The 25,107-nt window shown below is 39.7% G+C and overlaps 1 protein-coding gene across 8 annotated transcripts in view; it reads left to right on the top strand.

Annotated features, from left to right (window-relative positions):
* The window catches only part of BICD1 (BICD cargo adaptor 1), a 172,415-nt gene that overhangs the window by 105,914 nt on the left and 41,394 nt on the right, over positions 1-25,107 (top strand). For all 8 annotated transcript variants that reach the window (XR_009418446.1, XM_059471543.1, XM_059471542.1 and 5 more), the window contains exons 3-4: positions 15,969-16,121; positions 19,278-19,715. Coding sequence is in view for 7 of the 8 variants with exons in the window: in XM_059471543.1 (XP_059327526.1) it covers positions 15,969-16,121; positions 19,278-19,715 (591 nt within the window). In the remaining variant the exon portion in view is untranslated. The remainder of the gene's footprint in view (positions 1-15,968; positions 16,122-19,277; positions 19,716-25,107) is intronic.

The following is a 25,107-nucleotide window of genomic DNA, read 5'->3' as shown; positions in this document are numbered from 1 at the left end:
TCACCCTGTTCTTCTGAGTTCTTGTAAGCCTTCTGATGTTCACATTTTTGTAATCCAGATGTCACAATATGACACAAAATGAACAATACTCACACTCTGAGATGTTTAAGGCAAAAAAGGCACGTTTATTTCCCAACTGTAATATTTATAGAATTCCAAAAGTGACCATGGACTGAAGGATGAAATTGCCACCTCTCCAACCACAGTGGTCAAACCAACAGTCCATCAATTCCCTCCTTCTCCAGAAAGGAACACAAAACAATCATTATTTGCATGAAAAGTGCGTGAGAAACTCCATTACAAAAATGGAAACATCAGAAGTTTTAGAAGAACTTAGAAGAACAGGGTGACAGCAGTGTGTCAAAGTTTCCTATTTGAATTCCTCTCCTGTTTGTCCTGGATTTGGGTAAGACTTAGGATTTCTGTACAGAAGAAAGGAAATGATGCTGGGGCTTGTGGCATGGGGTATCTCTTAGTCCAGTTGGTTACACTGAAGCGAACTGTGTGAAAGGAGCTCTGTAATAAAGGGAAAATTAGGTTTGTTTGTCATTAGTCAAGTTCTGACTAGTTTTATTACCCTTCATCTCAAGCAAACATTCAGGGCCTTGTAAAAAAACCCAACCCCATTATAATATATATAACAGGATATCTATCATATGTCATATATATGATATTATGATTGACTGTTTCCATTGTATGCTTTTAATGTGGATTGATTAACACACTGTGGCTGGTATATGTAAAAATATGTGTTCTCACCCATGATCTTAAAATGAAGGGAGAACTTGGGAGAAAATTTTAATTAAAAAAAGGCATTTGATTGCCCCAAGATATCCTGAGGCTCACTAAGATTATTAGGGTCTGGTTTGTCTCTCTGCCCATGAGACAGACAGCAGTGACAGAGACTGCTGCTATTGATCTTTATTATTAGGGCATGATATTTTCTTCTGTTTTAGCAAATGAATAAACAGCTTAAAAACATTTGTCAGGATTGAGATATGAATGCATTTTGTTAATCAGGTTTGACAAAGGATCAGCTTGCAAGATTAGCAATCTTTTTTTATTTGCTTGCAACTTTGAATGTAGCTTTTTAACATTATTTGTACGTTTTCCACTAAACACCCATTTAACCCAAATTTCAGATATTGAGGAGAAATTAGTATTTGATGCAAGTTCAGCACACTGATGTTGAAAAAATGGTGAGTAAAAAGTAAAGGTTGGAGGGGCAAAAGAATAAAACATTTTGACAGTCTTTAGTGGGAAGAAAAAGGACCGGAAATGGTAGCGAGAGCAAAAATGGAATTGGTAGTGATGTTAGACAGGGTGGTAGGTTTTTATTACTTAGTTTAGAACAAATCAGGGCAGGAAAAGGTTCCAGTAAAATGTTTAGATTTAAGAAAAGGTTTACTGGAATTTCTCTGCGTCACCCAGACACATCCCTGAGAGAATGAGAAAAAAGAAAGTCAAAGCCAGAACAGCAGCTCCAATCTCTGAATGGGATGGACTGAGGAAAATAGTCAGGCTTTCTGCTGCATTTCTTTACAAAAATGGTCCTGGTAGAAGGGTTTGTGATACCATAGTGTGCTGGGCCAATTAACAAGAGCGCATATGCATTCTGTCTAGATGGTCCTGAATCTCAGCTGATCTCTGAGGGACTCAAGAGTGTGGCGTGGAATCATTTAGGATTCAAAGGCTCATATCTTATCCTTTTGTTGCTCTGTGAGAGCTGTCTTCAAAAGCTTCCCATTTAGTGATGATAGCTGGGAAGGTCCTCAGGGAAAGTGATGGTTCCCACTTTCTGAGGACCAAGGCCAGAAATGGATTTTTAACTTAAACTTGAAGCTTTGAAGTGCACATCGAAAGAATTCCTTACTTTATGGAAATGCAGGGATTTTGACTTGGTACCTCTCAAGGTGCATAATCAATGTCTCTGATTTGTCATGGGGATTTTCTTTTCTTAGAGCAGTTCAGCTTTCTTCCCTGTGCTTGCTGCAGCTACAGCACTCCTGCAGCAGACGCTAAACTGCTGCACAGCAATGGCCACCCTACTCTGGAATGTTACAATGGGTGGCACTTTATTTTCATATACTGGGGCAGTTTGGCCACTTGATCTTGAGGAGCCTCCATTAATTGAGGGAGGACGAGGGAAAAGAACAGATAGATGTGGCTGCAGGATTAATTTCTCCTTGTTGTTTCTGTCTTTCACAAGAGGTACTGTACAGGCTGAAGAAAAATACCTGTTATGGAAGTTCTGATGTGATCAAAGGCAGAGACTATAAAACAAGGGGTAATACATTGCTAAAAGCTGTGATTACTCTATGAGTTCGGGGGATTTTTCCCATTCTACCCTTATATTTGGCCATGTCCTACATTACCTTGCCCAGAGAACATGGTGCAGGTGTGCTGTACATCCCATGATCCATACACACTTTTGTAGGGAGGCACACGGGGTCAGGAAGATGCCAAGGCAATTCTCTCTGATTGATATGCTGGGTAAACTCACCTTCAATATAATAATTAAGAGCCCAAGGAATTGTTGCAGCCTGGATTGTTTTCCCTATGGATGCTGGTAGCAGTATTTCAGTGATGAAAAACCTGACCATAGTCCACAGTTGTGTAGGTATGACATAGAATATATTGATCAGTTAACAAAGGAGAGTTCATAAATTTCATCTTATTCCTGTTGCTTGTCTGAATTCTGACCTGGTTCAAGTGTGATGTTGTTTTTTCTCCCTGAGGTTGGCTGTCATTTTAAGATTGATTATTCTGCTGCATTTTTTTGGTGTAACTGAGTTCAGTTGTGCCATATCAGGCCGTTGGGCATACAACAGAATCAGAATTAAAAAACTTGCATGTAAATAGTTATTTGCTGAAACTGGTACTGAATTTCATTAGTAATGATAGTATGTTGAGGCCATGGCTGAGAGCTTTAAGAACTCAGAGAAAATTTAAGAGCACTGATGAATTTAGAGCCATCCTCTAATGTTTTGTTGTGTTGTATATTAAAAATAAGTTAGAAAAAACCAAAGAGAGCATAAGATTTCAATCAGCAGTGGTCTAATGGGAGGGTAGGAAGCAGAGGGAGTCATTAAGGTTTTGGACTGCAATCCTTCAGTGCCAAGGAAGTTTCTGAGCAGTCCCTGGAGATTTACTGTCCATCACTCCCCTGTTATCCATGGGTGCCCTTGCACCTCAGGGGCATGGCTGGGGTTGGATCAAGCTGTCACACTGCCCTCATCCCCCAGGCCACCGAGCTGCCAGGGCCACCAGCGGGGCCAGTCTGACACCCCCATTTCACCCAGCTGTCACTGACAGGCTGGAAGGCTCAGTTCACAATTTGGAAACACTGATATTGACATAGATGAGGTTTAGGTGAACGTATCTTTGAAATTCAGTGTTTTACCCTCTACTTTTCACATGGATGTGTTTTTCTACATTTCCATAAATCTGGAAAGAAAGTAGTCCTTCATTTATCAAGGTCCTTGAGCACAGCTTCAGCAAGGACAAGAAAACTCTTTCATTTTCTTGGTGCAGCTGAGCCCCCAGAGCTGCTGAGTCCCTTTGCTCACGTGTGCTATAATGATCATCAAGATAACTTGATATTTGTCACTGTCCTCCTCATGCCATGAAGTGTTTATAGAAAATGATCAGTGCTTTAGGTGGATTTATCTTTAGATTTCTGAAGGGCTGTTTGCAGGGTTTTTTTGTGGGTGTTCCCAGTTAGTTCTTTTATATGTATTTTATTACTGTATCAATGATCTGTTTTAGCAGAAGGCTTCTGCTATCAGACTAGCGCCCATTGTAAGCTGGGTGAAAGTCCAGTAGAAACAAATGGTGAAAGGAAAACAGCAGTGGTTTTAAGGGGGAGCACAAGAGAGTAGAAAAAAATAGATTTAAGCATAATTTTTATACCCATTGCTAAACAATCCTGTAACTTGCTTGATATTTTACTCCCTGAGCAAATACAGAATTTATGGCTTTTTTTTTTTCCCATTTTGATGCATTGCAGGCAGTTAATGATACTCAGTGTTTATTCAATTCCCAGAGGAATGATTTGATTCTAAGGCTGTGCAGCCATAGGCAACATGCTTCAATAATCTGTGTGAGAACTGCAGCAGCATTAATAGTCAGTCCTTGCACTGTGTTCTTATGGCATGTATTACATCTGTATTTGTCCTGCATGCTGAGCAGGAAAAAGCAAGAATCTTCTTTGTGCAGCCCTTAAAGGAAAAGATAGAAAACTGTCAGCATGAAAATTATTACTGTTGACTGTAAGATATAATTACATACACATATGTATAAATAAGTGTGTGAAACTTATGGTCTGTATTAGAATAAAAAAAGGGCAGATTATAAAAGCCAAGATTGGGTTTCAAACCAATTTATATTGAACAGTGAAGAGTACTACACTGTTACAGCCACACTTCTTGAGTACAGGTATTTTTACTCACCATAAATAAATTCAAGTAACCTTCAGTGCAATTTACTTTACCAAATCTTTTATGTGGGCATTTGTATTCATGAATCACCATGTGTGTTGTAATGAGTAAAAATTATGTCTAAAATTCAGTCCTAAAAGTTGTGGTTTACAGACAGATGAGGTACTTACCTTTGATTTTATTTGCTACCTAGGTCATTCAAATATGTGCTCTGAAATAAAAACCCTAAGCCTCTGATGGAAAAAAGCCATTTGTTATCAAGCCATGTTCATCTTTTTAATATTAATCAGCTGCTGTTTCTGAATTGATGTTTCTGCTCATGCCACAGAAGAATCAGTGGGGGTGGGTGGGTGCTCTGCACACAAGGTCAAACAGGCTGCAGAATGCTGTGCTGCTTTTTGCAGCAGATGGGTAATGTTACATGGGCTTTAATTACTGCAATTGCTCCTGACTTTGAGCAAGTACTCTCCCTTAATAATGACAGATTTGGCCACCTAATTATATTTAAATTTTGTGGCTCAGATGTGTTTGTTTAAAGATGCCATGTCTTTGCCCATCTGGAGGAGAATAATTAGTGAAGTTTAACTTTCTTGTTCCTGTTTTTATAGCAACCCTTTATACTGTATTGATATTTTTTCAAGGGGAACTTGAAAGAGCCTGTTGTCATTGGGAGGGTGGTGGGTGTTGGTTCACAGAGCTTTTAAAACACCTCTGCAGATGATGATCTGCAGGAATAATTTTGTTGAGGGATGCTCTGCTATGAGCACAGGCTTACAGAGCTCCTTTGATGTTGAGCTCTCACAGCTCCTCTGCAGCACAATAGAGAATATGCCAGCAGATGACCCCTTGAAATAGATTTGTACCTGTGAAGAGGTTTTTTATCTCCTTTAGCCACTTTTCCACTCCACTTTCTAGAAAGTATTGAAGATTTCTTCTTTCTTTCAATGCATTTCTCCTCCAGTGTGAGGAACAGTGAAGGAACACTCTGTTATTTGGGGTCTCCTATTTTTTTCCCCCTCCAATATCTACTTTTTGTTGTAGATGATTGCCTATCTCCCTGCATGTCATGCAAGGGCATCTAAAGAGTTTGCTCTGTGGTGGGAACTATCTGCAATCCTCATTTCTTACCTGATATTCTTGTTGGAGAGGACAGAGAGATGGCTGAAGATGAATAGAGTAGGTAAATGGAAGTCTCATGCAGAGAGGAACAGATGCATTTGTTTCTTGCCTTCCATGGGTAGGAGAAATATTGTTTTTGTCTTTCACTGTGGAAGACTCCACTTCAGATTCAACATTCAAAATAGATCTGTGACAAATGCAAAAGTAAAGCCAGGAGGCAAGTGTCTGGGAAAGCTGATGGGATTGTTGGAAGTCTTTAACAAGAGATTAGATAGCTACCAGGAATTGTATAGATGCAGTTGCTCTTATCCTGGGAAAGGTAAATGGACTACTAGATGCTGCCCAGGGGCCCCTTTGAGATCAAGTTTTTATTACTTTTATGATCTTTGGTAAGCTGAGGATCAGGACTAGTTACATGTCTGATTAATTTGAACTCAGCCCTCTGCTAATTTAACTGCACTGACCCAGGGACCAGATTTATTGTTACTGCTGGCCAGCCCTGGCTCTGCATGTCACCTCTGCATCTTTCTGTGCTCTCACCCAGTCCTGCAGCACAGCCTGCCCACAGCAGGGCAGAGCAGAGGCACTTGTGTGGGGATACCAGTTGTGGGTTTCTCTGGGTCTGGATTGAAGGCACTTGAGACAGTAATTCATGTTCAGACTCAAATGTTTATTATTTCTTATCAGTAAAACAATCTCACAACCATGAGTTTGGCAGCTTTTCATTAGAAGGCACAAAATGGCCAACAATCTCTTATTACAAGGTCTTTTAGGACTAAACTATCCAATTAAGAACTGACACCCAGATTATTTTCCCTTTTAACCCAGTAACTGATCCCAAAGAGCTGCAATGTGGACTTTTCTGCCCAATTGCCGAGTGCCACCCAGAGAAGAAGGAAGAAGCAGCTCAGGACAACACCCTGTGCCCTCCATCTTGCTTCCATCCACAACATACTAAACATCCCCAAACCTGAATTTCTGCCCAGGTGAAACACCTACACTACTCTCTATAATCTATTTCACTCTTTTGTGGATTCCAGTCTATCTTGAAGTCTGGGAAACTTTCTCCATGAATGAGGGTCAAAGTCAGTGCTGCCCTGGGGGTCAGGGCACCCCAGAGCAGACAGAGAAATATTCCCAATGCCCTGGGTTTCCACACACTTGCTCTCAGACATGGATGTCGCAATGTCTAGCTGGTGTTTACAAGAGCAAAGATTGGTTTGGTGTGTAAATTGGGAAAAGCAGAGCTTGGGTGGTAGTTCAAGGCATGGCAGGTTGGGGAGGCTGAGCTGAGAGCCCTGGCCTGGCATGTGCATCCCTCAGCAGCACAGCCTGATTGCTGGTGTGAGGAATAGAGGGAAGGCAGCACTGAGCTGGCAGCCACTGGAACTAAAATAGCTCCAAGTCTTGAGGAGGAGAGGCAGTCACTGTGGGGAATGGAAACCTTTCAAGGAGCAGAGCTCTGTGTCTGAAAAATGGGATAGTGGAGCTGCTGCCCAGCATGCCTGTGTTATATATAAATAACTCTGGAGTTGTTTGCTTTTGCTGTTATGTATTGGCTTTTGGAAATTATTATTAATCACAATAATTTTGATATAGTACAGTTTGTAATCACTTTTAACTGCTTTAATATAGTATAATTAGTCAGCTTTTGTGGCCAATGTATTAGTGTGATAAGCATATATTACAGTTTAGGCTTTTGCAAAATACTAAAATAGAGACAATGTGCTGTGCATTGTAATGTTAACTTTTGCAGAAGTAGGTAGTGCTTTTATTTGTGTAACTAACTGACAATGGTAGGAATAAATTAGATAATATTGATTAAATATACTTGTGAAGTATCTTATCTGTATGATAAGATAACATTGACCAGAACCAGGAAAATAAACTTCCAAAGAAAGAATGCAAGGAGAAATTTATCACCTTCCCTCTGGTTATCAAGAACTGTCAAACCACACAACAGGGCCTCATGAAGAAATAAAATATATTAATTTCATCTGCAGAATGGCATGTCCTTTAAGAAGACAAATCAAAGGCTGAACCAAGCAAAAGAATTCCCAGAACATATAAACTCAAAAGAATATTTGAATTTGTATAATCTGCATAAATAGGAATTAAACCAATATAATAGAAAAATATATAAGAAAAATTGTTTTAAGCTAACTGATGTGCTGGTGTTGCTGTAGGACATGAAATAAAACGATGCAGACACTGGAACCTCCAAGGTAACAAGAAGGGAAGTTTAATTTCTGACTCCAACATTTATATATTTTCAAAAGTGACAGTGAATTGGAGGATGACTGTGCCACTTCTCCAATGACACTGGACAAACTAACAGTCCATCAAAATTCTCCTCCTCAGAAAAGAATGTAAACCAATAATTATTTACATAAAACTGTGTGAGAAAGTTCATTACAAGAATGTAAACATCAGAAGGCTTAGAAGAACAAAGTGACATGCCTCTGGCAGTTTCCATGCACCTGGCATGCTGTTTACTGTCCCTTTTATACCTTATTAAGCTTTTGAAACTTTTAAAGAGTGAGCTTTGTTTCTCACATGTGGAGACAGGTTGCCACAGGAGCTCTGAGACCGTCCTGACAGCAAAAGTTAGGGAAAGACAGAAGAAAGCAATGTGAGAGCAAGGAGCCAATAAACTAGGATGTATTTTTCCATACCAGCCAAGCATAATGAAGCCTAAAATGGTAGAGCTCACTCCTCTTCTTTGGGTGCTTTGGTGTTTTGTCTCTTTCCTCCTTTCCACCTTCAGGCATTCACTTTACTGCTCCTGGCTCCTCAACGTTTCAGTGCATGCAGTGAAATCTTAGTCCTTCTGAAAGCTATATTTAATTTTATAATCTATAGCGATATGGGTGGGTTTCCACCTCTGGAACTTGGAGCAGGTCATACAGTTGTTGCAGAGCAGCAAGCATACCCAAATTAGAAATGACATGTTTTCCTATCCCCTACCTCCTGCTAGCACCAGTGCCTGTGTACCCAGCCTGTCAGCAGAGTCAGGGAGTATAAGCACCATTAAAACTATCTTTGTTTGTTTTCTGGAGTGCCTTGCTGCCCTTGATCTGGCTGGTGATGTGAAAGGTAGCACTGGCCTAAGGGAGGGTCAGGACCTGGGAACAGCAGCTGTGGCACTGATGAGCTTAAACTGATCACAGTCCCACACTCTGTTAGCACAACTTCTCTTTTGTTGGTTACCCAGTGCCCCTTTTGGGTCGGGAAGGAGATTTGGCGTTTTGGACCTGACAGATGGCTTCTCAAAGAGATACATGGAGCTGGCAGATGCTTCTCCTAAGTGATCAGTTAGGCTTTGAAACCAGCTCTTGGCCTCTTGATGAGCTTGAAAAGGCCCGTGCAGCTTCTCCATCAAAAAGCCTGCCTTGAGGCATTGTCATGTAGAATCATTGCTGTTGGCCTCTTAAATTGTATATAGAAAGTGACAACATAATAGGAAAGGTTATAACTGGGGGAAAGAAAAAATCCATTCAGTCCAAAATGCCCCAGATCCACCCCTTCTTTTTTTTTTTTTTTTTTTTTCTTAACTAATCTGTGAGGAGCAATTTAGGTTTGGTATTTTTATTCTACTACTATCCTGCTGCTGTAAGGTGCTGTGGAGTGAGCAACAACGCTGCTTCAGAGAGTGCAGACCTGAAGAAAAGGAGGCTCAGGGGAGACCTCATGGCTCTCCAGAACTACCTGAAAGGAGATTGCAGCCAGGTGAGGATCAGGCTCATCTCCCAAGTAAAGATTGATAGGATAAGAAGAAATGGCCTCAAGTTGCACCACTTTAGATTTGATATTAGGAAAATTTTTGTCACCAAAAGGGTTGTCAAGCACTGGAACATGCTGCTTAGGGAAGTTGTTGCTCTTCTGTTTTGCTCTTCTGTTGAGTCATAAATGGTGGAGGTAATTAAAAGATCTGTGAGTGTTGCACTTATGGAGGTGGTTTAGCAGAGGCCTTGGCAGTGCTTGATGTGATGGAACACGATCTTGTCACATCTTTGGTCTTCATGTGCATCCTCCCTCCTCCAGCACACTCTCTCCCTTGCCATCCCTGACAGGCAATGTGGTTTATCCTAAGATGAGTACACCAGGTGGGAATTGCAGGAGGACCTGTCTGGATGCTCACATAGCATCCACAATGTCCTCCTCATGGCAAAATTTTTTCCAGCTAATTGATATTTTGCTATTTGCCATGATCATATTTTTGTTATGCATGAACATATTCATCCATTCCACAGAGATTTAGAAGAGTCATATTAACTGAACAGTGCTATAACCCTGGAGTCTAATTTTTCTCTCACACTGTTTTAATAAAATTTAATTTGGTGGAGTTTCTCATTCTTTGAAGGAATGAAGAATATTATAGCAGTGTTTGTAACAGAATGCTGATATTAATTATAAATAAGTATAATTAATACATTAAGAGATAATTTATGTATAATTAATGCACTAATAGTAGTGCATTAATTGCTATAAATGCAGTCAAATCAAACCATTATTTTTCATATAATATGCATAATTTGTGGTTCATACCATCTTATGAAGAAGTCATCATAATTTAATGTGGCCATGATACTCAGCAGGAAAATTTAATACCTGAACCACCAGAGCATTGCTATCTTTTTATATATAATTGTACACGAAAGTCAATAAAATAGCTACTTTGTAGGGATTTATATGGGGCAGGATTTACAATGTTAAATATGATGGGTTTCAAACTCTGTGATAAGTACATAAATGGGCCATTTAATTGCCCTTGATACAAATTCACCCTACTTCTTTAGATTTAGCTATTCCAATTAAATGCACTCAGCATTTCAGATGATTAAATTATTAGATGTATTGTAAAAGCTTTATTTGAGATCTGTTGCTGGTGAGGGAACTTGAAACATACAATATCATAATCTGGTTTCTAATCTGTATGCTATAGCCAACACATATATGGCTTTTTTTCATCCTTCCCTTTGATACTGCTGTTATTCTGTAAGAATATTCACAGAATGGAAAGATTGTAAGTACTCATGCTATACCAAAGATACATCTTCAAAAATATCTTGTGCACAATAGCATTTTTTGTTTCCTGGTTTTTAGACAATGAGTGATGTATTTAAAGGCAAGGAATGGCAGATTTGTACATCATTTCACAAGTTAGTGATTTCTGGGTTTGGACAATAGGGGCTCAGTTTCTGTTCTTAAAGTAGGATGCCAATACAGCTGCTTAGAGCAGATACAATATCATGAGGTCTAACAAAGCCACCTGAATGAAGCTTTTTGAAGGATGAGACCAGAAAAATTCAGGTGAAAAAGGAGGATGCAGACTTCTGACAGTCATGAAAATATCTTTGAAATAATTTATTTTGGGATGTAGCAATAGCTATGTATTGAAATAGCAAAGTTAGTTCTGTAAGAGATGGTCCAGCTCTGCTTAACTGGAAATCTCCATGTATGAATCGGGAGGATTGGGGTGCAAATTCTGCAAAAGGGTCAGATAAGGCCACTTTGGGTCCTCCATAAAATCTCTTTATGTTTTTAAATATACCTGGAAGCATCGAAGATGCCATTCTTTGTCTTCAAGTTGAGTGTTGCTGTATATGAAGGAAGGAAACATTAAGGCTAGTGTAGAGGACTCTGGGGACTTAAAATGCTTGATAACAAAAAAAGAAAATGTTTTTGCTCTTCTGTTGTCACTTTCATTCTCCTCTCAACCCCTGGTAAATCAAATTTTCTATCACTATTGCTGTTCTTCATAAAAAATACATATTTTATTTTCCTCTGCAGGATGAAGTAAACATGGCAGAGAAATTTACAGTGAGACTTGTCAACAATCACATAAGATCATGGATATTAGGCTGAGCATAAACTTTCTCTTATATTCAATTTACTATTCTTATTCTCTTATATTCAATTTGCTGGTGCAATAAAACTGTCATCAGATAGAGTGGGGTTTTATCCTGCATCAGCTAGAAAACAATGCCATTAAATTGGAAGGGTACAATTTTGGTTTATACCATATATCGTTGTTCTTTTGCTCTCTTGTGAGTTATGAAAATTAAAAAGCTATGTACTGCATCCTGCTATGGATTGCATGTTCCAACATATAATTAGGGATTTAGTCTGGGTAGTTCAGGGTGTGTAATTAATTGATGATTTATAAGGCTGTTTTTCAGTGTGGAAAATAGTATGTTTTACTGCAGTAAGGACCTGGAGGCTCTGAACATTTGTTTGAACAGAGTGGATGGAAAAAGCCCAAACACTAGTTCCACAATTTTTTGTGGGGTGTAAAAAGCAGTAGACAAAATACAAAAATAATTTTTGAAAAGTCCTTTATGTACTTCAGCATTAGGGGGACCAATATTGTTAATGAGAAAAAAAGGGAAAAAAAAGAAAAGAAAAAGGCTGCCACTTTCCCAAGAAATTCAGTCTATTTTTTCACAGTTCAAAAAGCCAGACGCCATTGGAACTCACAATTCCCTTCTCACCTTGGAGATGAGAGTACTTAGCTTTAGGGCTCCCTTCCTTGCCCAGTTTGGTTTTTTAAGGTGAATTGATAGGCCACAGGAGCTCAACCAGTTGGTTCCTAGGGCAGCACTTGGGAATTTCTGACATGAAAATTGTGTATTTTTTCATGCTGTTCAACATTAGCCACTTCCATTCCTTCATTTTAAAGTACCTTCTCACTTGCCATTAATTGATATTACACAATGTATTACAATGTATCCACACATGATTAATCCAACGTGCTCTATATGTGGCATATGAAATAAAGCTATGAAAAGCTTTGTGTGTGGCATATGAAAGTCTAGGCTGAATCAAAAATGAATAATGTTTTAATATATAGTACATTTAATTGACTAAGAAGTACAAACTTCTGTTATTTCATATTCTCTGAGCATATATGATGTTTAATTTGCTAAGAAGTACGAACTTGTATTATTTAATGTTCCACTGATACTCAGAGACCTGTCAGGATTGATGGCTGGTAGTATATGGACATGGTCCTTGCCTCTGCAAAACCTAGAGGTGTCTTTCACTTTTCATATATTGCAATTCTGCAAATATATCTGAGTAGCAGTAAATAGGTGACCTGAACAGACTTTGTCTCTGCTGAGCCTCCTGTTTTTCCTTTGCCATGGTGTGCTCTGTGATGTGTACGTTCATTAGAGGTGCTGTGGGGCTGACATCTTCCACAATTAGTGCTCATGTATAATGAGATGCATTGCTGACAAGGACTCTCTTGTTTTCTATAGTTTCACTGAGAGGCCTTTTCCTTCTGCTTTGGCACCAGTCCATTAAAGCTGTTGCACCATGTTCAGCTGGGTGGCTGGGATTGAAAATAATTTTCAGCCATTAAAACTTTGCTCGTGTGCCATCAGCTCCACCTCTTGGATTAAATTGCCTTTTGCAGACCCAGTACATAGTTCATAGGGGAATTCTCTCTGGGAATGTAAAAAGTCCTGAGGCAGTGCCCTAGTAAAAGCATCTGGCTCAAATGCTTTGTCCTGCAAGTTCAGTGCTTGATGAGTAGCAAAGTTTAATTGCAAATTCCTTTGCTAATAACTTGGGTTACATTGTCCTCTAGTGGCTCATGTAGATAACAGCCCTGCTGGCAAAATCATTTTGCCTTGTGTTTTTAAATCCTTTCATATTCTTTTCATACAAGCCCACCAAAAAGTTTGCTTCTTCTTGCCATTTTATCAGTGCAGCAAGATCTCTCCTCTAAAACTGCAGGTATTTTACTTAATAAATGTGTATTTTGAATTGTTCAAAATAACAATAAGATTGTGAAAAGTTAATATAGTTAATCAAAGCATTTGATGAAAACCAATATATCCTTCATACCAACAGTAAAAGAGAATAAACTCAACATGATATTTTTAAAAAATAGGTTTCGGACTAGTTCACTTCCAGAAAATACACAGAGGTCTTACCTAAAGGAAAGCAGAATGGCCCTCCACATGTCCTGTGGCTACTCACTTGTAAACATCACAAACACTGGGTTTTGGGCCTGTGGAGTGGAATTGCCTTTCCTGGCAGGTATAGAGAGCACTGGAGTGCTTTGCAGCTGGGTGTTTGCCAGCATAATGCAGGTGTTTGCAAGTAGGAAGAGGGATCTGAAGCATGAAGAATTACTCCTGGGTGTTTGCAGTGATAAAACACACATTTTTATTTTGCTCTGAAAAGGTGATGCCCTGTTCTGTAATGTGCTGATTTGGTTTGTCCCCGTGTCAGAGCAGTGGGATGGCTTCCAGTAGAGGCCCTGCCATGGGAAGTGCAGCAGGCAGTGTTTGGGGAGAACATGGCACATGGGATGCTCCAACAGGCAAGTCTTCCTTTTTCCTGTGTTTCTTCCTTGATGAAATGCCATGAGTGAGGACAAATAGAGCCTGCACTGCAGAGTTTCTCTGAGTGTAAGAAGAGGAGAATGATAGAAGGTTCTCTTTTTATCTCCAAGGTTTTGTAGGAAGCAGCAGTTATAAATGGTGGAGAAACATGGTGTCTCTTTTAAAGAAATAGTGGTGCACTCCAGCAAGGTGATAGCTCATGTTTTCTGTTGCAGTTTGCTGTGACAGGAGGGACAAAGGAATAGTCCTTCTTACAGAATTCATTTTCAAGGCTTTTTCAAGCCTTGTAGTCTATCAGGGAACTGCTCTATCAGGATTCTGTAAAAATTCCTTGTTCATATCCTCCATTTCTGGCCACCTCTTTCATTCTTCCTTTTTAGAATCACAGAATCAGAAAGTGGATTGTGTTAAAAAGGACCTTAAAGATTTTGTAGTTCCACCCTTCCCACCATGGACAGGGACACCTGCTGGACCAGAATGCTCAAGGCTCCATCCAGCCTGGCTTTTTGGGGAGGGTTAGGTTAGCTGGGCTGGCAGAAACAAAAGGTGTAAAGGCAGCCTGGGGGTATAAAATGCCTTCACCTTTTGTGGTGTTGCTCTTACTTTTTGTTCAGAGGTTTATTAGGCAGTGATCGATGCAGGAATATTTACTTTTAGCTAATGCTCTGTGACTCTTCTGCTGGGAATCTTTTCAGGTGTTTTCAGTTCAGAAATCAGGTAGTTTCTTCACTTCTTAATCAGCTGCTAGGAGAAGGGTGATGGGTTTTAGTTTTCTCTAACAAAATGTTTTTGGTTTTGAAAACTCTTTTGTCAAGTCTTGCATCAAAACATTTTTTTTCATGCTTTGTGGAGTTCTTTTCCAGGGGTTTGTACTTATTTAACCAAGATGCTAAGTGAAGTTTTGTTTATCCTTGAATGTGAGGATTTATCCTTCATGTACCACAGAGTGAGTGGTGCAGATTGATTGATTTAGAGCTCCCTGACGAATTTCTCCTTAAACATTTGACTTTTTTCAGGTATCTACCAGGCCAGGAGTTCCCCCCTCCACACTGGAATCTTTTACAGAAACTTATTACTGCTTCCCAGGTGTGCTCTCTCTGACATCCCAGCAGTGAGGGGACTCTGCCCCGCCAGTAAAGTCTCTCTGCTGTGGCAATGCTCAGGATCCTTCTGCAGGAAAGGAGATGTGATTGACCATGCCCATTTCTCTTAATCAGAAAAATGCAAGCTTCCCTTCAAAGCAGGGCAGGAGGTCGTTCCTCTCAACCAGCTGTGTTGGTCACTGTTCTCTTCCAGCTGTGTGTTAACTCCACCTTCCTGCAGTGCCTTTTACACCGTGGTTATGCCAGCAGAGTCTTTCCAGAATAACCTGACCTTTGATGACAAACTCAGAGCTGGAATGTGATGGAATTGATTTTTGGTGAAACTGATCCCTCATGTTGCCTCTGATAAGGCTGTCTGGGCTCTGTATGTGCTAATGGGGAAAATAAAATGGTGACCTTGTGAGTTCTGGAGTGCTGGGTGTGATCCTGCTCAGCACAGCCAGGTGTTTGTCAGGCTTTTGGCAAGTGCTTTCCACCCTGTGCCTGCCTGTGAGCCTCTCTGGTGCCTGCAGATGCAAATGTGAGTGCACCTTGCTCCCTAGCAGATGTCTTTGGAGAGCAGATGTCAGTGCTCACTGCTTTTCTCTATGAATGTAAAATGCATCCTGCAGTGGAAAACAGGTGGTAATTTTATTTAAATCCTGCTGTATTGGAGAGGAATGAAACTAAAGAGATATGCTACAGCCTTTCTAGGGTTTCCATTTCAATAAGCCTCTAATTTTGAAACTGTTTTAATCAGGCTTCTCTATCAGATGTTGTCATTTCTGCATTGCCAGCACCCCCCTGAAATGATTGCTTGGCCTCAAGTTAATAGGTGATGGTGTTTTGATGTGCACCATTAAATAATTTCTCTTTCAGGATTAATTTCTGTTTGGCCTTTCCTGAAGGCAGTGTTCAGCATTAACGTGGCTGTGTGTGGATTGTAATGTCCTTGTGTTCTCTCCTGCCAGAATAACGAGATGGTGGAGCTGCAGAGGATACGGATGAAAGATGAGATTCGAGAGTACAAGTTCCGAGAGGCGAGGCTGCTGCAGGACTACACTGAGCTGGAAGAGGAAAACATCACTTTACAGAAACTGGTGTCCACACTGAAGCAGAATCAAGTAAGCCTGGAAAGATTCAAGGCACTGTGCTGTAAATTGTCACTATTTTCTCCAATTTCCATTATGTGATCCTGTAGAGCAGTTTGATAGGAGTTCCTTTTTATGTTTGGGGGTTTCTTTTCCAGTTGGGTTTTTGCTAATCACTTGTTCTAAAATGGTGTTAGTGCCCATTTTTGAAATATGGGCAGGCTCTTATCTCAGTTTTGAAAAATTGTGAAAAATTGGAATACTTCATTGCAGAACTATGGAATCACAGAGGAATTATTAAAAGAGAGACATTTTTACTTCATGCTTTTCCTGTCCCTCAGGAACTCAATGCCCAGCAGCCAGCTGTCCATTAAAGTGAGCAAAAGAGCTTTGGTCTCCTGTCAGAAGAGTTAACTTGTGGTGATGAAAATTAGAATATCCATGTTGGATGGTATAACACTTCCTGCCTTTTAGATGCTGTCTAGGCCATCATAACATTGCACCTCTCCTCACCTGCCCTCAGAGGGTCACAGCTCTGCTCTGCAGCTCCTGGTTGTGTCCTGACCTATTGCCTGGTGCTCTTGGGGCTTCTGTGGAAGAGCCAGCCCTGTCACAGTTTCTGCTGGCAGCCTGGGAACAAAGCTGCCTTATTCCTGCAGGAATAAGCAGTGCTATTTCAGCTCTCTTTTACTGCTTTTTTTACTGCTTTTTTTACTGCTGCAGCACAAATGCGATTGAAACACTTAAAACAACAGAGCTGTGCTGCAGGGAATACACATGTAATAGAAATGGGTGCATAATTTCCTTATTTATGAAGATGCCTAGTCCTTCACACTCCTGAAATGGAATTCACAGCAGATCATCTTTGTTGCCAGAGTTATTTACCCAGACAGCAAATTCCTCCTTTGAGGCATGGATTTTTTTCTCATTAACCTCATAAGAGACATTTTCACATTTTCAGGAAGTAAATGACTCCTTTATGGACTGTTTTAGTTTCCCCCCAAAATGAAATCTGTTTGCAGGTGTTTATATTTGTCATAATAATTCATTCTAACTTAAACCAAATGCTAACAGTCTGTGGAGAGAAAAAGCGTTGCCACATTTTGAAGGGCTTTAAAAATCAGTCATTTTCCATCACAGATCCATGCACTTGTGATTCCTAAAATTACTTTAATCTACAAGATAAAATTTTAAGAGCACTTTATACTTTAATGGTTGAATTTACAAAACCATATGTTATAAATCTTGGTGCTAAAATGTCATTATCTACATCTTGGGGTTTTTTGTAGCTTTTTAGAGTCAATGAGAAGGTAACCATAGAGATATAGACCTTTAGCTTTTATGTGTATTTAAAATCGAAAAAGTGTTGGTTGTTTTGTTGGGTTTGGCTTTTTTTCATGTACTTAAGTTATAAATATAGGTACTTGATTGCATTTCACAATTTTTCCAGATGGATCTGCTTCTCCAGTAAGGAAAGATATTAAATTGCCAAATGTAGATTTGAAACTCTCATGGATTTTCCTTTTCTATTTAAGAATGCCCACTATGACTTTAGGACTTTGTTGTTTGATATGTTTCCAGTTTCTGGGTTTGAAGATTAGTGCTTTGGTTTTTGAGTTTGCCTTCCCAAAGGTTTATGAGTCAAAGACTTTTGACAGGTTGATAAATATTCTACTTCAATAGGAATGGTGCATATTTTTTTTTGCCAGAACTTTATTTTAGTTTGATTAAAAATCCATATATGTCAAGTATAATAAAATTACATACAAGGCATTAAGCTAGCAGATAGTAATGTGTTTGAACTATAAAAGGATCAACTGCAAAAAATTGGGGGTTTTTATGGAAACATGAAAATTTGGCATTTTTTCCCTCTTTCACCAAGCTATTAAATTATTTCACCTGATAATGTGACTTTTTTTTTCCATTTTTAAATTAAGATGCAGATGACTAACATGATTAGAATTAAATAAAAAGAAACCAACAAAGTGTCATCATTTTTACCAGGAATGCTTGTCAAGTGTAGGCATGGACCTTGACAAACAAAGCTCTTCCTTTTCATTGCTGTGGGGTTTTCCAAGAGCAGTGAAAAGGAAGATGAGGAAGGACAGCAAAGGGGAAGCATTCTGCAGTGGGGATCTCCTGCACTGTCTAGGTATTGTTGATCAACTGGTTTTGAGCTAGGCTGGGTTTTTCCAGGCTTGGTTTCTTGTGAGGTGAAATGGAGAGGCCTGAACAAGGGAGCTGCCTGTAAAGGACAGAGAAGAAGCTGCTGTTTAGCTCTGCTCACAATGCCCATAAATACCTTGATAAAATACCACACCTTGGTGGTATTTTTAATATATATTTCCGTGGGGCAGGACAGAACAGTGAGCCTCTCCAGTGCTGCCAGGGGGTGTCACTGGGACACATTCCAGGCACTGTGGTTGGAGCAGCAGGTTCCTGTGTGCTCCAGAGGGACAGCCCTACACGCAGTCCAGGGACTGTGGGGAGCTGCATGAGCTGTTTGCAGCATTCCTCTGGCAGTTTAAAAATCTCTAGCAATTTTGGGGCATCTTAGAGTTTAAACTGTCTGTACAAATAGATTCCTGTTTAATTTTTAAAATTAAATGCCTCTGGGGTAATGGAGAGCCTTGTAAAGTACAGAGAAGAGAGTTGAGACCCTTCTACTGGTTTTGTACCTTCCATCCAAATTTTTGAACACTACCAAGATACTTGAGAGTATCTGTGCCTGAGGGACTTTACATCCAGTAGGAACTGAGATACGAGGTCATCTTCAGAATATTTATATAAATAATATATAAATAAAATATCAGGCTATATTAACCTAAGATCTCTGAATACCATGATATACCAACATTGCTTATGGCAATTCATGGTAAATCTGCTATTACCAGGACATCTGCTAATAAACAGCCTTCTTCCCATGAAATTTCATTGCTTATCATAAGTTATTCTGAAAGAGGTTTTCTATTTCTTGAGTCTCACCTGCTGAAAAAGTGAGCGCTGGAGTATGTAACAGAGAAAGCTCCACTTGCACTTTTTGCTCAGTCAGTTCTTTGCAGCAGCAGGCAATGTCTGGTGTTCCAAGCCACAATTTCTCTAACACTTATCTCAACAGGGCTGATGAATGGCAGGTTTCCACAACTCAAGTTTTAGTATTATGAATGTTCTTTGTCTTGTCTAATTCAGGTTGAATACGAAGGCTTAAAGCATGAGATTAAACGATTTGAGGAGGAGACAGTGTTGCTTAACAGCCAGCTAGAAGATGCCATTCGGCTGAAGGAGATTGCCGAGCATCAGCTGGAGGAAGCTCTGGAAACTTTAAAAAATGAAAGAGAGCAAAAGAACAATCTGAGAAAGGAACTGGCCCAGTATATCAACCTCAATGATAGTATGTATAATAACCATATTAATATATCAGTAGATGGGTTGAAGTTTTCAGAGGACGGGGGTGAGCCCAACAATGATGACAAAATGAACGGACACATCCACGGGCCCCTGGTGAAACTCAATGGTGACTACAGAACTCCCACGAGTAGGAAAGGAGAATCTCTGCACCCCGTCTCTGACCTCTTCAGTGAGCTCAACATATCAGAGATACAGAAACTGAAGCAGCAGCTCATGCAGGTAAGGCCTGAATTTAACATTCTTGGAGTGTTCAGACACATCCTATGAACCCTCGTGCCAGTTTTGCAGTGGTGATGTTCTTGACCATGTGTGTCCATTTTCCAGACTTTGTCTTTGGTGGTTTTTTAATATCCCGGTTTTGCCAGAAATATCCCTAGTAAACATGGTAAATACCCCTAGTAAACTCTACCCCTAGAGTTTACTAGGGGTACCCCTGCATAAAAGTCAGTGTGACCTGAGCAGATACTTAGTACGAAGGGGAGAAAGGGACATAGATGCTGGGGTTACGGAAGGTTGGATACCTTTTTTCCTGCTTTCATAGTGGTGAATGTCCCTGAAATTGCAAATGAAATAAGGCATTCTTCAATATGAATAAGCTATCTGGAAAAAAACCTCATTGCAATACCTGCGTCTACAGATTTGATTATGGTCCCTTGCAAGTCAGAGGGAGTTTCTGCTGTTGAATTCAGCCTGAGCAAGGTTTGGCAGGCGGTCAGGGAGAACAAAAGGAGGGGAGGGCTGCTCTCCACAGCCGTGCTCCGGGAGCATGTGGCGTGTGGGCTGTCACAGAGCGCCCTTGTCCCGCTGGCAGCCCCGGCGGATGTGCGGCTGCAGGGGGTGCCGGGGGCTGGGACAGCCAGCGCTTGTTCCCTGTTCATCCAGTGCTTGTTCCCTGCTCATCCGTGCCCAGCCAGAGCAGGAGCCTGGGATGTGAGCCAGAGGAAAGCACAAGCTGGCAGCCCCAGTGTTGCCATCATCTCAGAAGGGGTGCGGTGCCACGCAGAGAGAGGGTCCTGCTGCCCAAGCTGGTGAGCATCTCGTCTGCCACAGCAGCTTGAAAGGTTTTGGCACCATCAAGGAAATGCTCAGCATCTTCTAGCTTCAGGCTTCTGAAAAGCACCTCTTCTAAAGAGGGGAAATATCAGCCCTTTACTGCTTGAAATGTGGAAGGTTGTTTGGAAGTGAAGTAGAGCAAAACCAATTTTCAATGCTTGCTAGGCAACAACAAATCCCTATGTGGTCTGTCCTGTTTCAAGAAGAGTTAATTGTTTTATTTATCTCATTGCCAAATTCACTGTGGGATGTTTTGATCTGAGCTGTGACATGGTGAACATGGATGATATCTAGTTCTTTGCACCAATAACTTTGACACAAAGCATACATCATTTGGGTGTGAAAGCTTCAAATACAGGATTTTATTTACATGACAAATTCAGTTAAACTCTTCCAATTTTAAAGCGAACAGAGTGTATATTGTATATATATGCACCTGGAAGAACATATACATGAATATATGTAATACATACATTATATCTATCTATCTATCTATCTATCTATCTATCTATCTATCTATCTATCTATCTATGTATTGATGCAGGGTGACCCCAATGTAGGGAATAATGTTCTCTGACTCCAGAAGGCTGAACAATTGCTTTATTAAGCTATACGATATTACACTAATACTATACTATATTAAAGAGTTACTGTACTAAAAAGATACTAGAGAAAAACCCATGACTGTCTCCAGACAGGCACGACACAGCTTTGACATAATTAGCCAATCAATCCAAACAACCATCAGCAGAATCCAATTAACAAATCATTCTTGGTAAATAATCTCCATAACACATTCCACATGTGTCAAACATCAGGAACAGCAAATAGAGGTAAGAATTGTTTCCTCTTCTTTGAGCTTCTCACTGCCTTCCCCAGGAAAAATCCTGGGAGAGAGAATTGTCTCTCTCTGTTCAGAGAATATGCGTACCATATATATGTATGTATGTATACATATATATATTATACACAGCTTCTAATTTGATTCAGAAATACAGTGTTAAGAATTAAAAAACAGTTTCAAAAGAAACGCTTTGAAGTGTTCACACTTCAAAATACACTGTGTTTTAAACCATAATTTACAATGAAATATATGCAATATAAATTTTGAGTGAAAGTTGCTTAGAAATCGAAAAAGAAGTGTTGCTTTGAGTATGCTTTTTCGTGATTTTATTAAATTAAGTGCTGAGCATGATGAGTTAGCAAACTTCTGCTTGAAGGACACTGCAATTTTCTTTATCTTCTCTGAGTTAAAAACTTATATCTTTTAAACAAAGAAGCAGCCTTCTCACAGTCACTAGGAACAAACTTAGGAGCCTGTGAAAGAAATTATAACTATTTTTGGTTGTAGCATTTTTTGGTGCTAGGCCCCAGCACATCTGTGCCAATGGTGGCCACCACTGTTTGGCATTTACATCCTGTTAAAAGGTTCATGGTTTAAAAAGACACACTAGACCTCAGTGAAAGCCTGATTCCTTTAGATACCACAAAGGGTCACTGCAAATGCTGATGTTTTACAAAGTGATCTCCTTCTCTGTTGAGTTACATCAGTTCACATCACACAAATTAAATTTGGATCATACAAATTAAATGTGAAAAATTCTGCCAAAAATTTTGTGTGTGGTAGATGTGAGACTTAATCAGGTTTTAAAGGTAAATCATCAGCAAAATTGGATTTTTTCCCCCTCTGCAGTGTCTTTGCCATATGGTGTTCATTCAGCTGTATCTCAGTATTTGGTGTGAGTGCCTCCTGTTTTTTGTGAAGGGGCTGCACTAGGACAGAGTTTCTGAAGGAACTGATCGTATATTGGTAACTATTTTGGCTATAGGACATCAGGTTCCTTTTTAGGATAAAAGTAAACTTCAGATTTGCCATTTTGTAAGGGTGTCTGGCAGATTGTTTTTGCTCCTCTATCTCATAAAGAAGACTTCACTGAAACAGCATGACAAATAGAATTCTTTCTACAGCTTTTGAATGCTGCTGTTTCATGGGCTGTGCTGGTCCTTGGAGAGATTTAATTGCACCTATTCCTGTTCCATATATATATCTGCTGTGTAACAAATGTCCTGCTGAAAAATTTCATTTTCTGAGATTTTCTTAGAAAAGTTCAGGGCTTTGTGTTTTTCCTTCCTGTTTGTTGTGCAGTTAAGAAAAAGTTCTTTGTCTCATCCTTTAAGTCTAGGACTTCTTTTCTTCCCATGGTCGTGTTTTCCCTTTTTCTGAGGCCAGTATCATATTTGGAAAATTTAGATAAAATTCTCTTTAAAAAGGCAGAAAAATTAAAAGTCCCTGCAGCTCAGTTTCTGACACTCTTCTTCAGCTGCCTTGTACTTTTGTGGCAAATATGCTATAGCTGAGATTCAGGGTTCTTGAGATGAGTTCTCCTGTTAATTTGCTTCAGTCTCCCCCAGGAATTGTTCACTGAAATTCTGATGTTGTTGAAAAAAAAGGAAAAGAAAAAGGTGAGGACATGAGTGGGTATGGTTAAATTGCTTTCCATAATTGCAAGCTATAGATGCAAATTGGGAAGGAAATCTCCTCAAGCTGAAATCTCTAAAGGGAAGGATGCGTTGCAAAATAGGAGACAGCTACTTTTGAATTGCTTTTATTTTCATTTTAAGATTATAAAAATCCTTACTGCAGCTATCAATTCCAGTGTCAAAAAAATGCACCAACTGGGCTGAAAAATACCTGGAATTGCCATAAGTTTGCTGTGGTGGAAATAAGAATATAGTACTGTCTAGAACAGGAAATATTATTACTGCATTTGGGAACAGCAGAGTCATTAATATGCAAAAGGTGTGCTCAGGACTGAGCTGGAGCTTTGGGGTTTTTCCCTTGGCAGTAGGAGCATGTATTTATGGTTTTAAACAGAAGGGGATTAGCTTAATCCATTATTGCTGGTCCAGAATGAATAAAATTGAGAGATCTGTGTATTTCCTTTTGCTTGCTGTGCAAGTTGATATATGGGTTTTAAAAGTTTAAAATGTTTTCTTTGGAAAGAATTCTTTCTGTTTGAAATGAGTGTTTCCAGAACCCATTTATGTTCAGAAGAGAAATTATCATCAAGATCCAAATTAGCTCTGCTACAGTTTTTCTTCCTGATAGGGTATAATGGCTCAGATCAGTAGTCCTGCAGGATCAATTCTGTCTGATTAATTTAAGCAGGCACTGAATCACTGTGCTGCTTTAACACACAGGTGTTTTCTCAAAGGAAAGGCTTTATTATAATAAATATTATTAAAAATAAATATTTATCTTTACATGGGTACAATATACAGTGAATTGGCTTCTTTGTTGTGAACATGTCCACAGTGGACCCATAGACTTTAATAATCCAACTGCCCTTGGTGTGTAATATGTGGTTCTTTATTGTCACTACCATTTCTCACTATAAGGTGAGAAGATCCTTTCATTAGCCAAAAACCTGATTTTTTTGTGCATTTGCATAGCTCACTGTACCAGCCTGAAGGAATAAATACCTTCATCTGCTGAGGGCAGTGTAGCTAACACTGAAGCCTGAGATACCAAGTGGTCACAACTGGAGTTCAGCTGAAGGTTTCTAGGGAAAGCAGACCTGGGGCAGGCAGCTTGGTGAAAAAAAAAGAGGAAAGCTGGTGAAGAGACTCCTGCTGGGTTGATCTCTGAGGGTCCCAGGACAGGCCTCACCAGGAGATCTGTAGAAAATGGTTGTCTTAAAGAAGATGCACTTGGTGAAAGGGAAGTTCACCCTATTTTGATTTTTATGTACAGGAGTGGGCTGATATGGGGGCTGAGCAGCAATGAGGTTGGTAGACATACTGAGGGAATGAAAAATGGAGGAGGATACCAAAATACTTGTGGTTCTTGGCTGTCCTCTTCTGCACTGATGAAGTGCCGAAAGTGGAACACTTATATCTAAAGAGAGAAACTCTTCCTGGATCATAAAATAATTGTTTGGCACTTTTTTTAATTCTTAAGGCATCAGTCCCCTGTATACAATAAAAGTAGGATTTTTTTTTAGATGTTTTATCATGGCTTCTATTTTTATTTGTACATTTCTGCCTGCAATTGATTGCAGATCCTAGTGGAGGCCATGTTTTGAGAGCTTGTCTGTGAAACCAAGGGATCACTGTGTGCTCCAGTGTCTTAGTGCTTCTGAGCACCAGCCATGGCTCAAAAGCCTGGTTAAGACGAAAACAAGAGTTTGAAGCACTGCTCAGAACATTTTGTGAGATGATATTAATACCTTTTCGGTTTCTCAAAGGCTTTTCTTTTCCTTTACTAAGATTTGTGGTGGCTGATTTGATTCTCTTCCTCATAATACTGATAGGGAAGGAAAGTTTGTGTTTGCTTGATTTTTTTTTAAGGTTTCTTCATAACTGAAAACTTTCAATTATCAGATTTAATAATTACACCTCTTATGAAGGGAAGTGCCATTTTCACTGCAAGTGCTGAGATTCTGCAACAGGGGGAGAGAAGATCAGTAAACCTGGTAGGCTCAGGATCTTATTGTAGAAGTCATGACAAGAAGGAGGATCCTATCTCTGTAAGCATTCCTCTGCTTCCCAATTAACT

This window comes from Ammospiza nelsoni, chromosome 5 (genome assembly GCF_027579445.1).
Source record: "Ammospiza nelsoni isolate bAmmNel1 chromosome 5, bAmmNel1.pri, whole genome shotgun sequence".
Taxonomy (NCBI): Eukaryota; Metazoa; Chordata; class Aves; order Passeriformes; family Passerellidae; genus Ammospiza; species Ammospiza nelsoni.
This window is presented reverse-complemented; position numbering and strand designations above follow the sequence as displayed.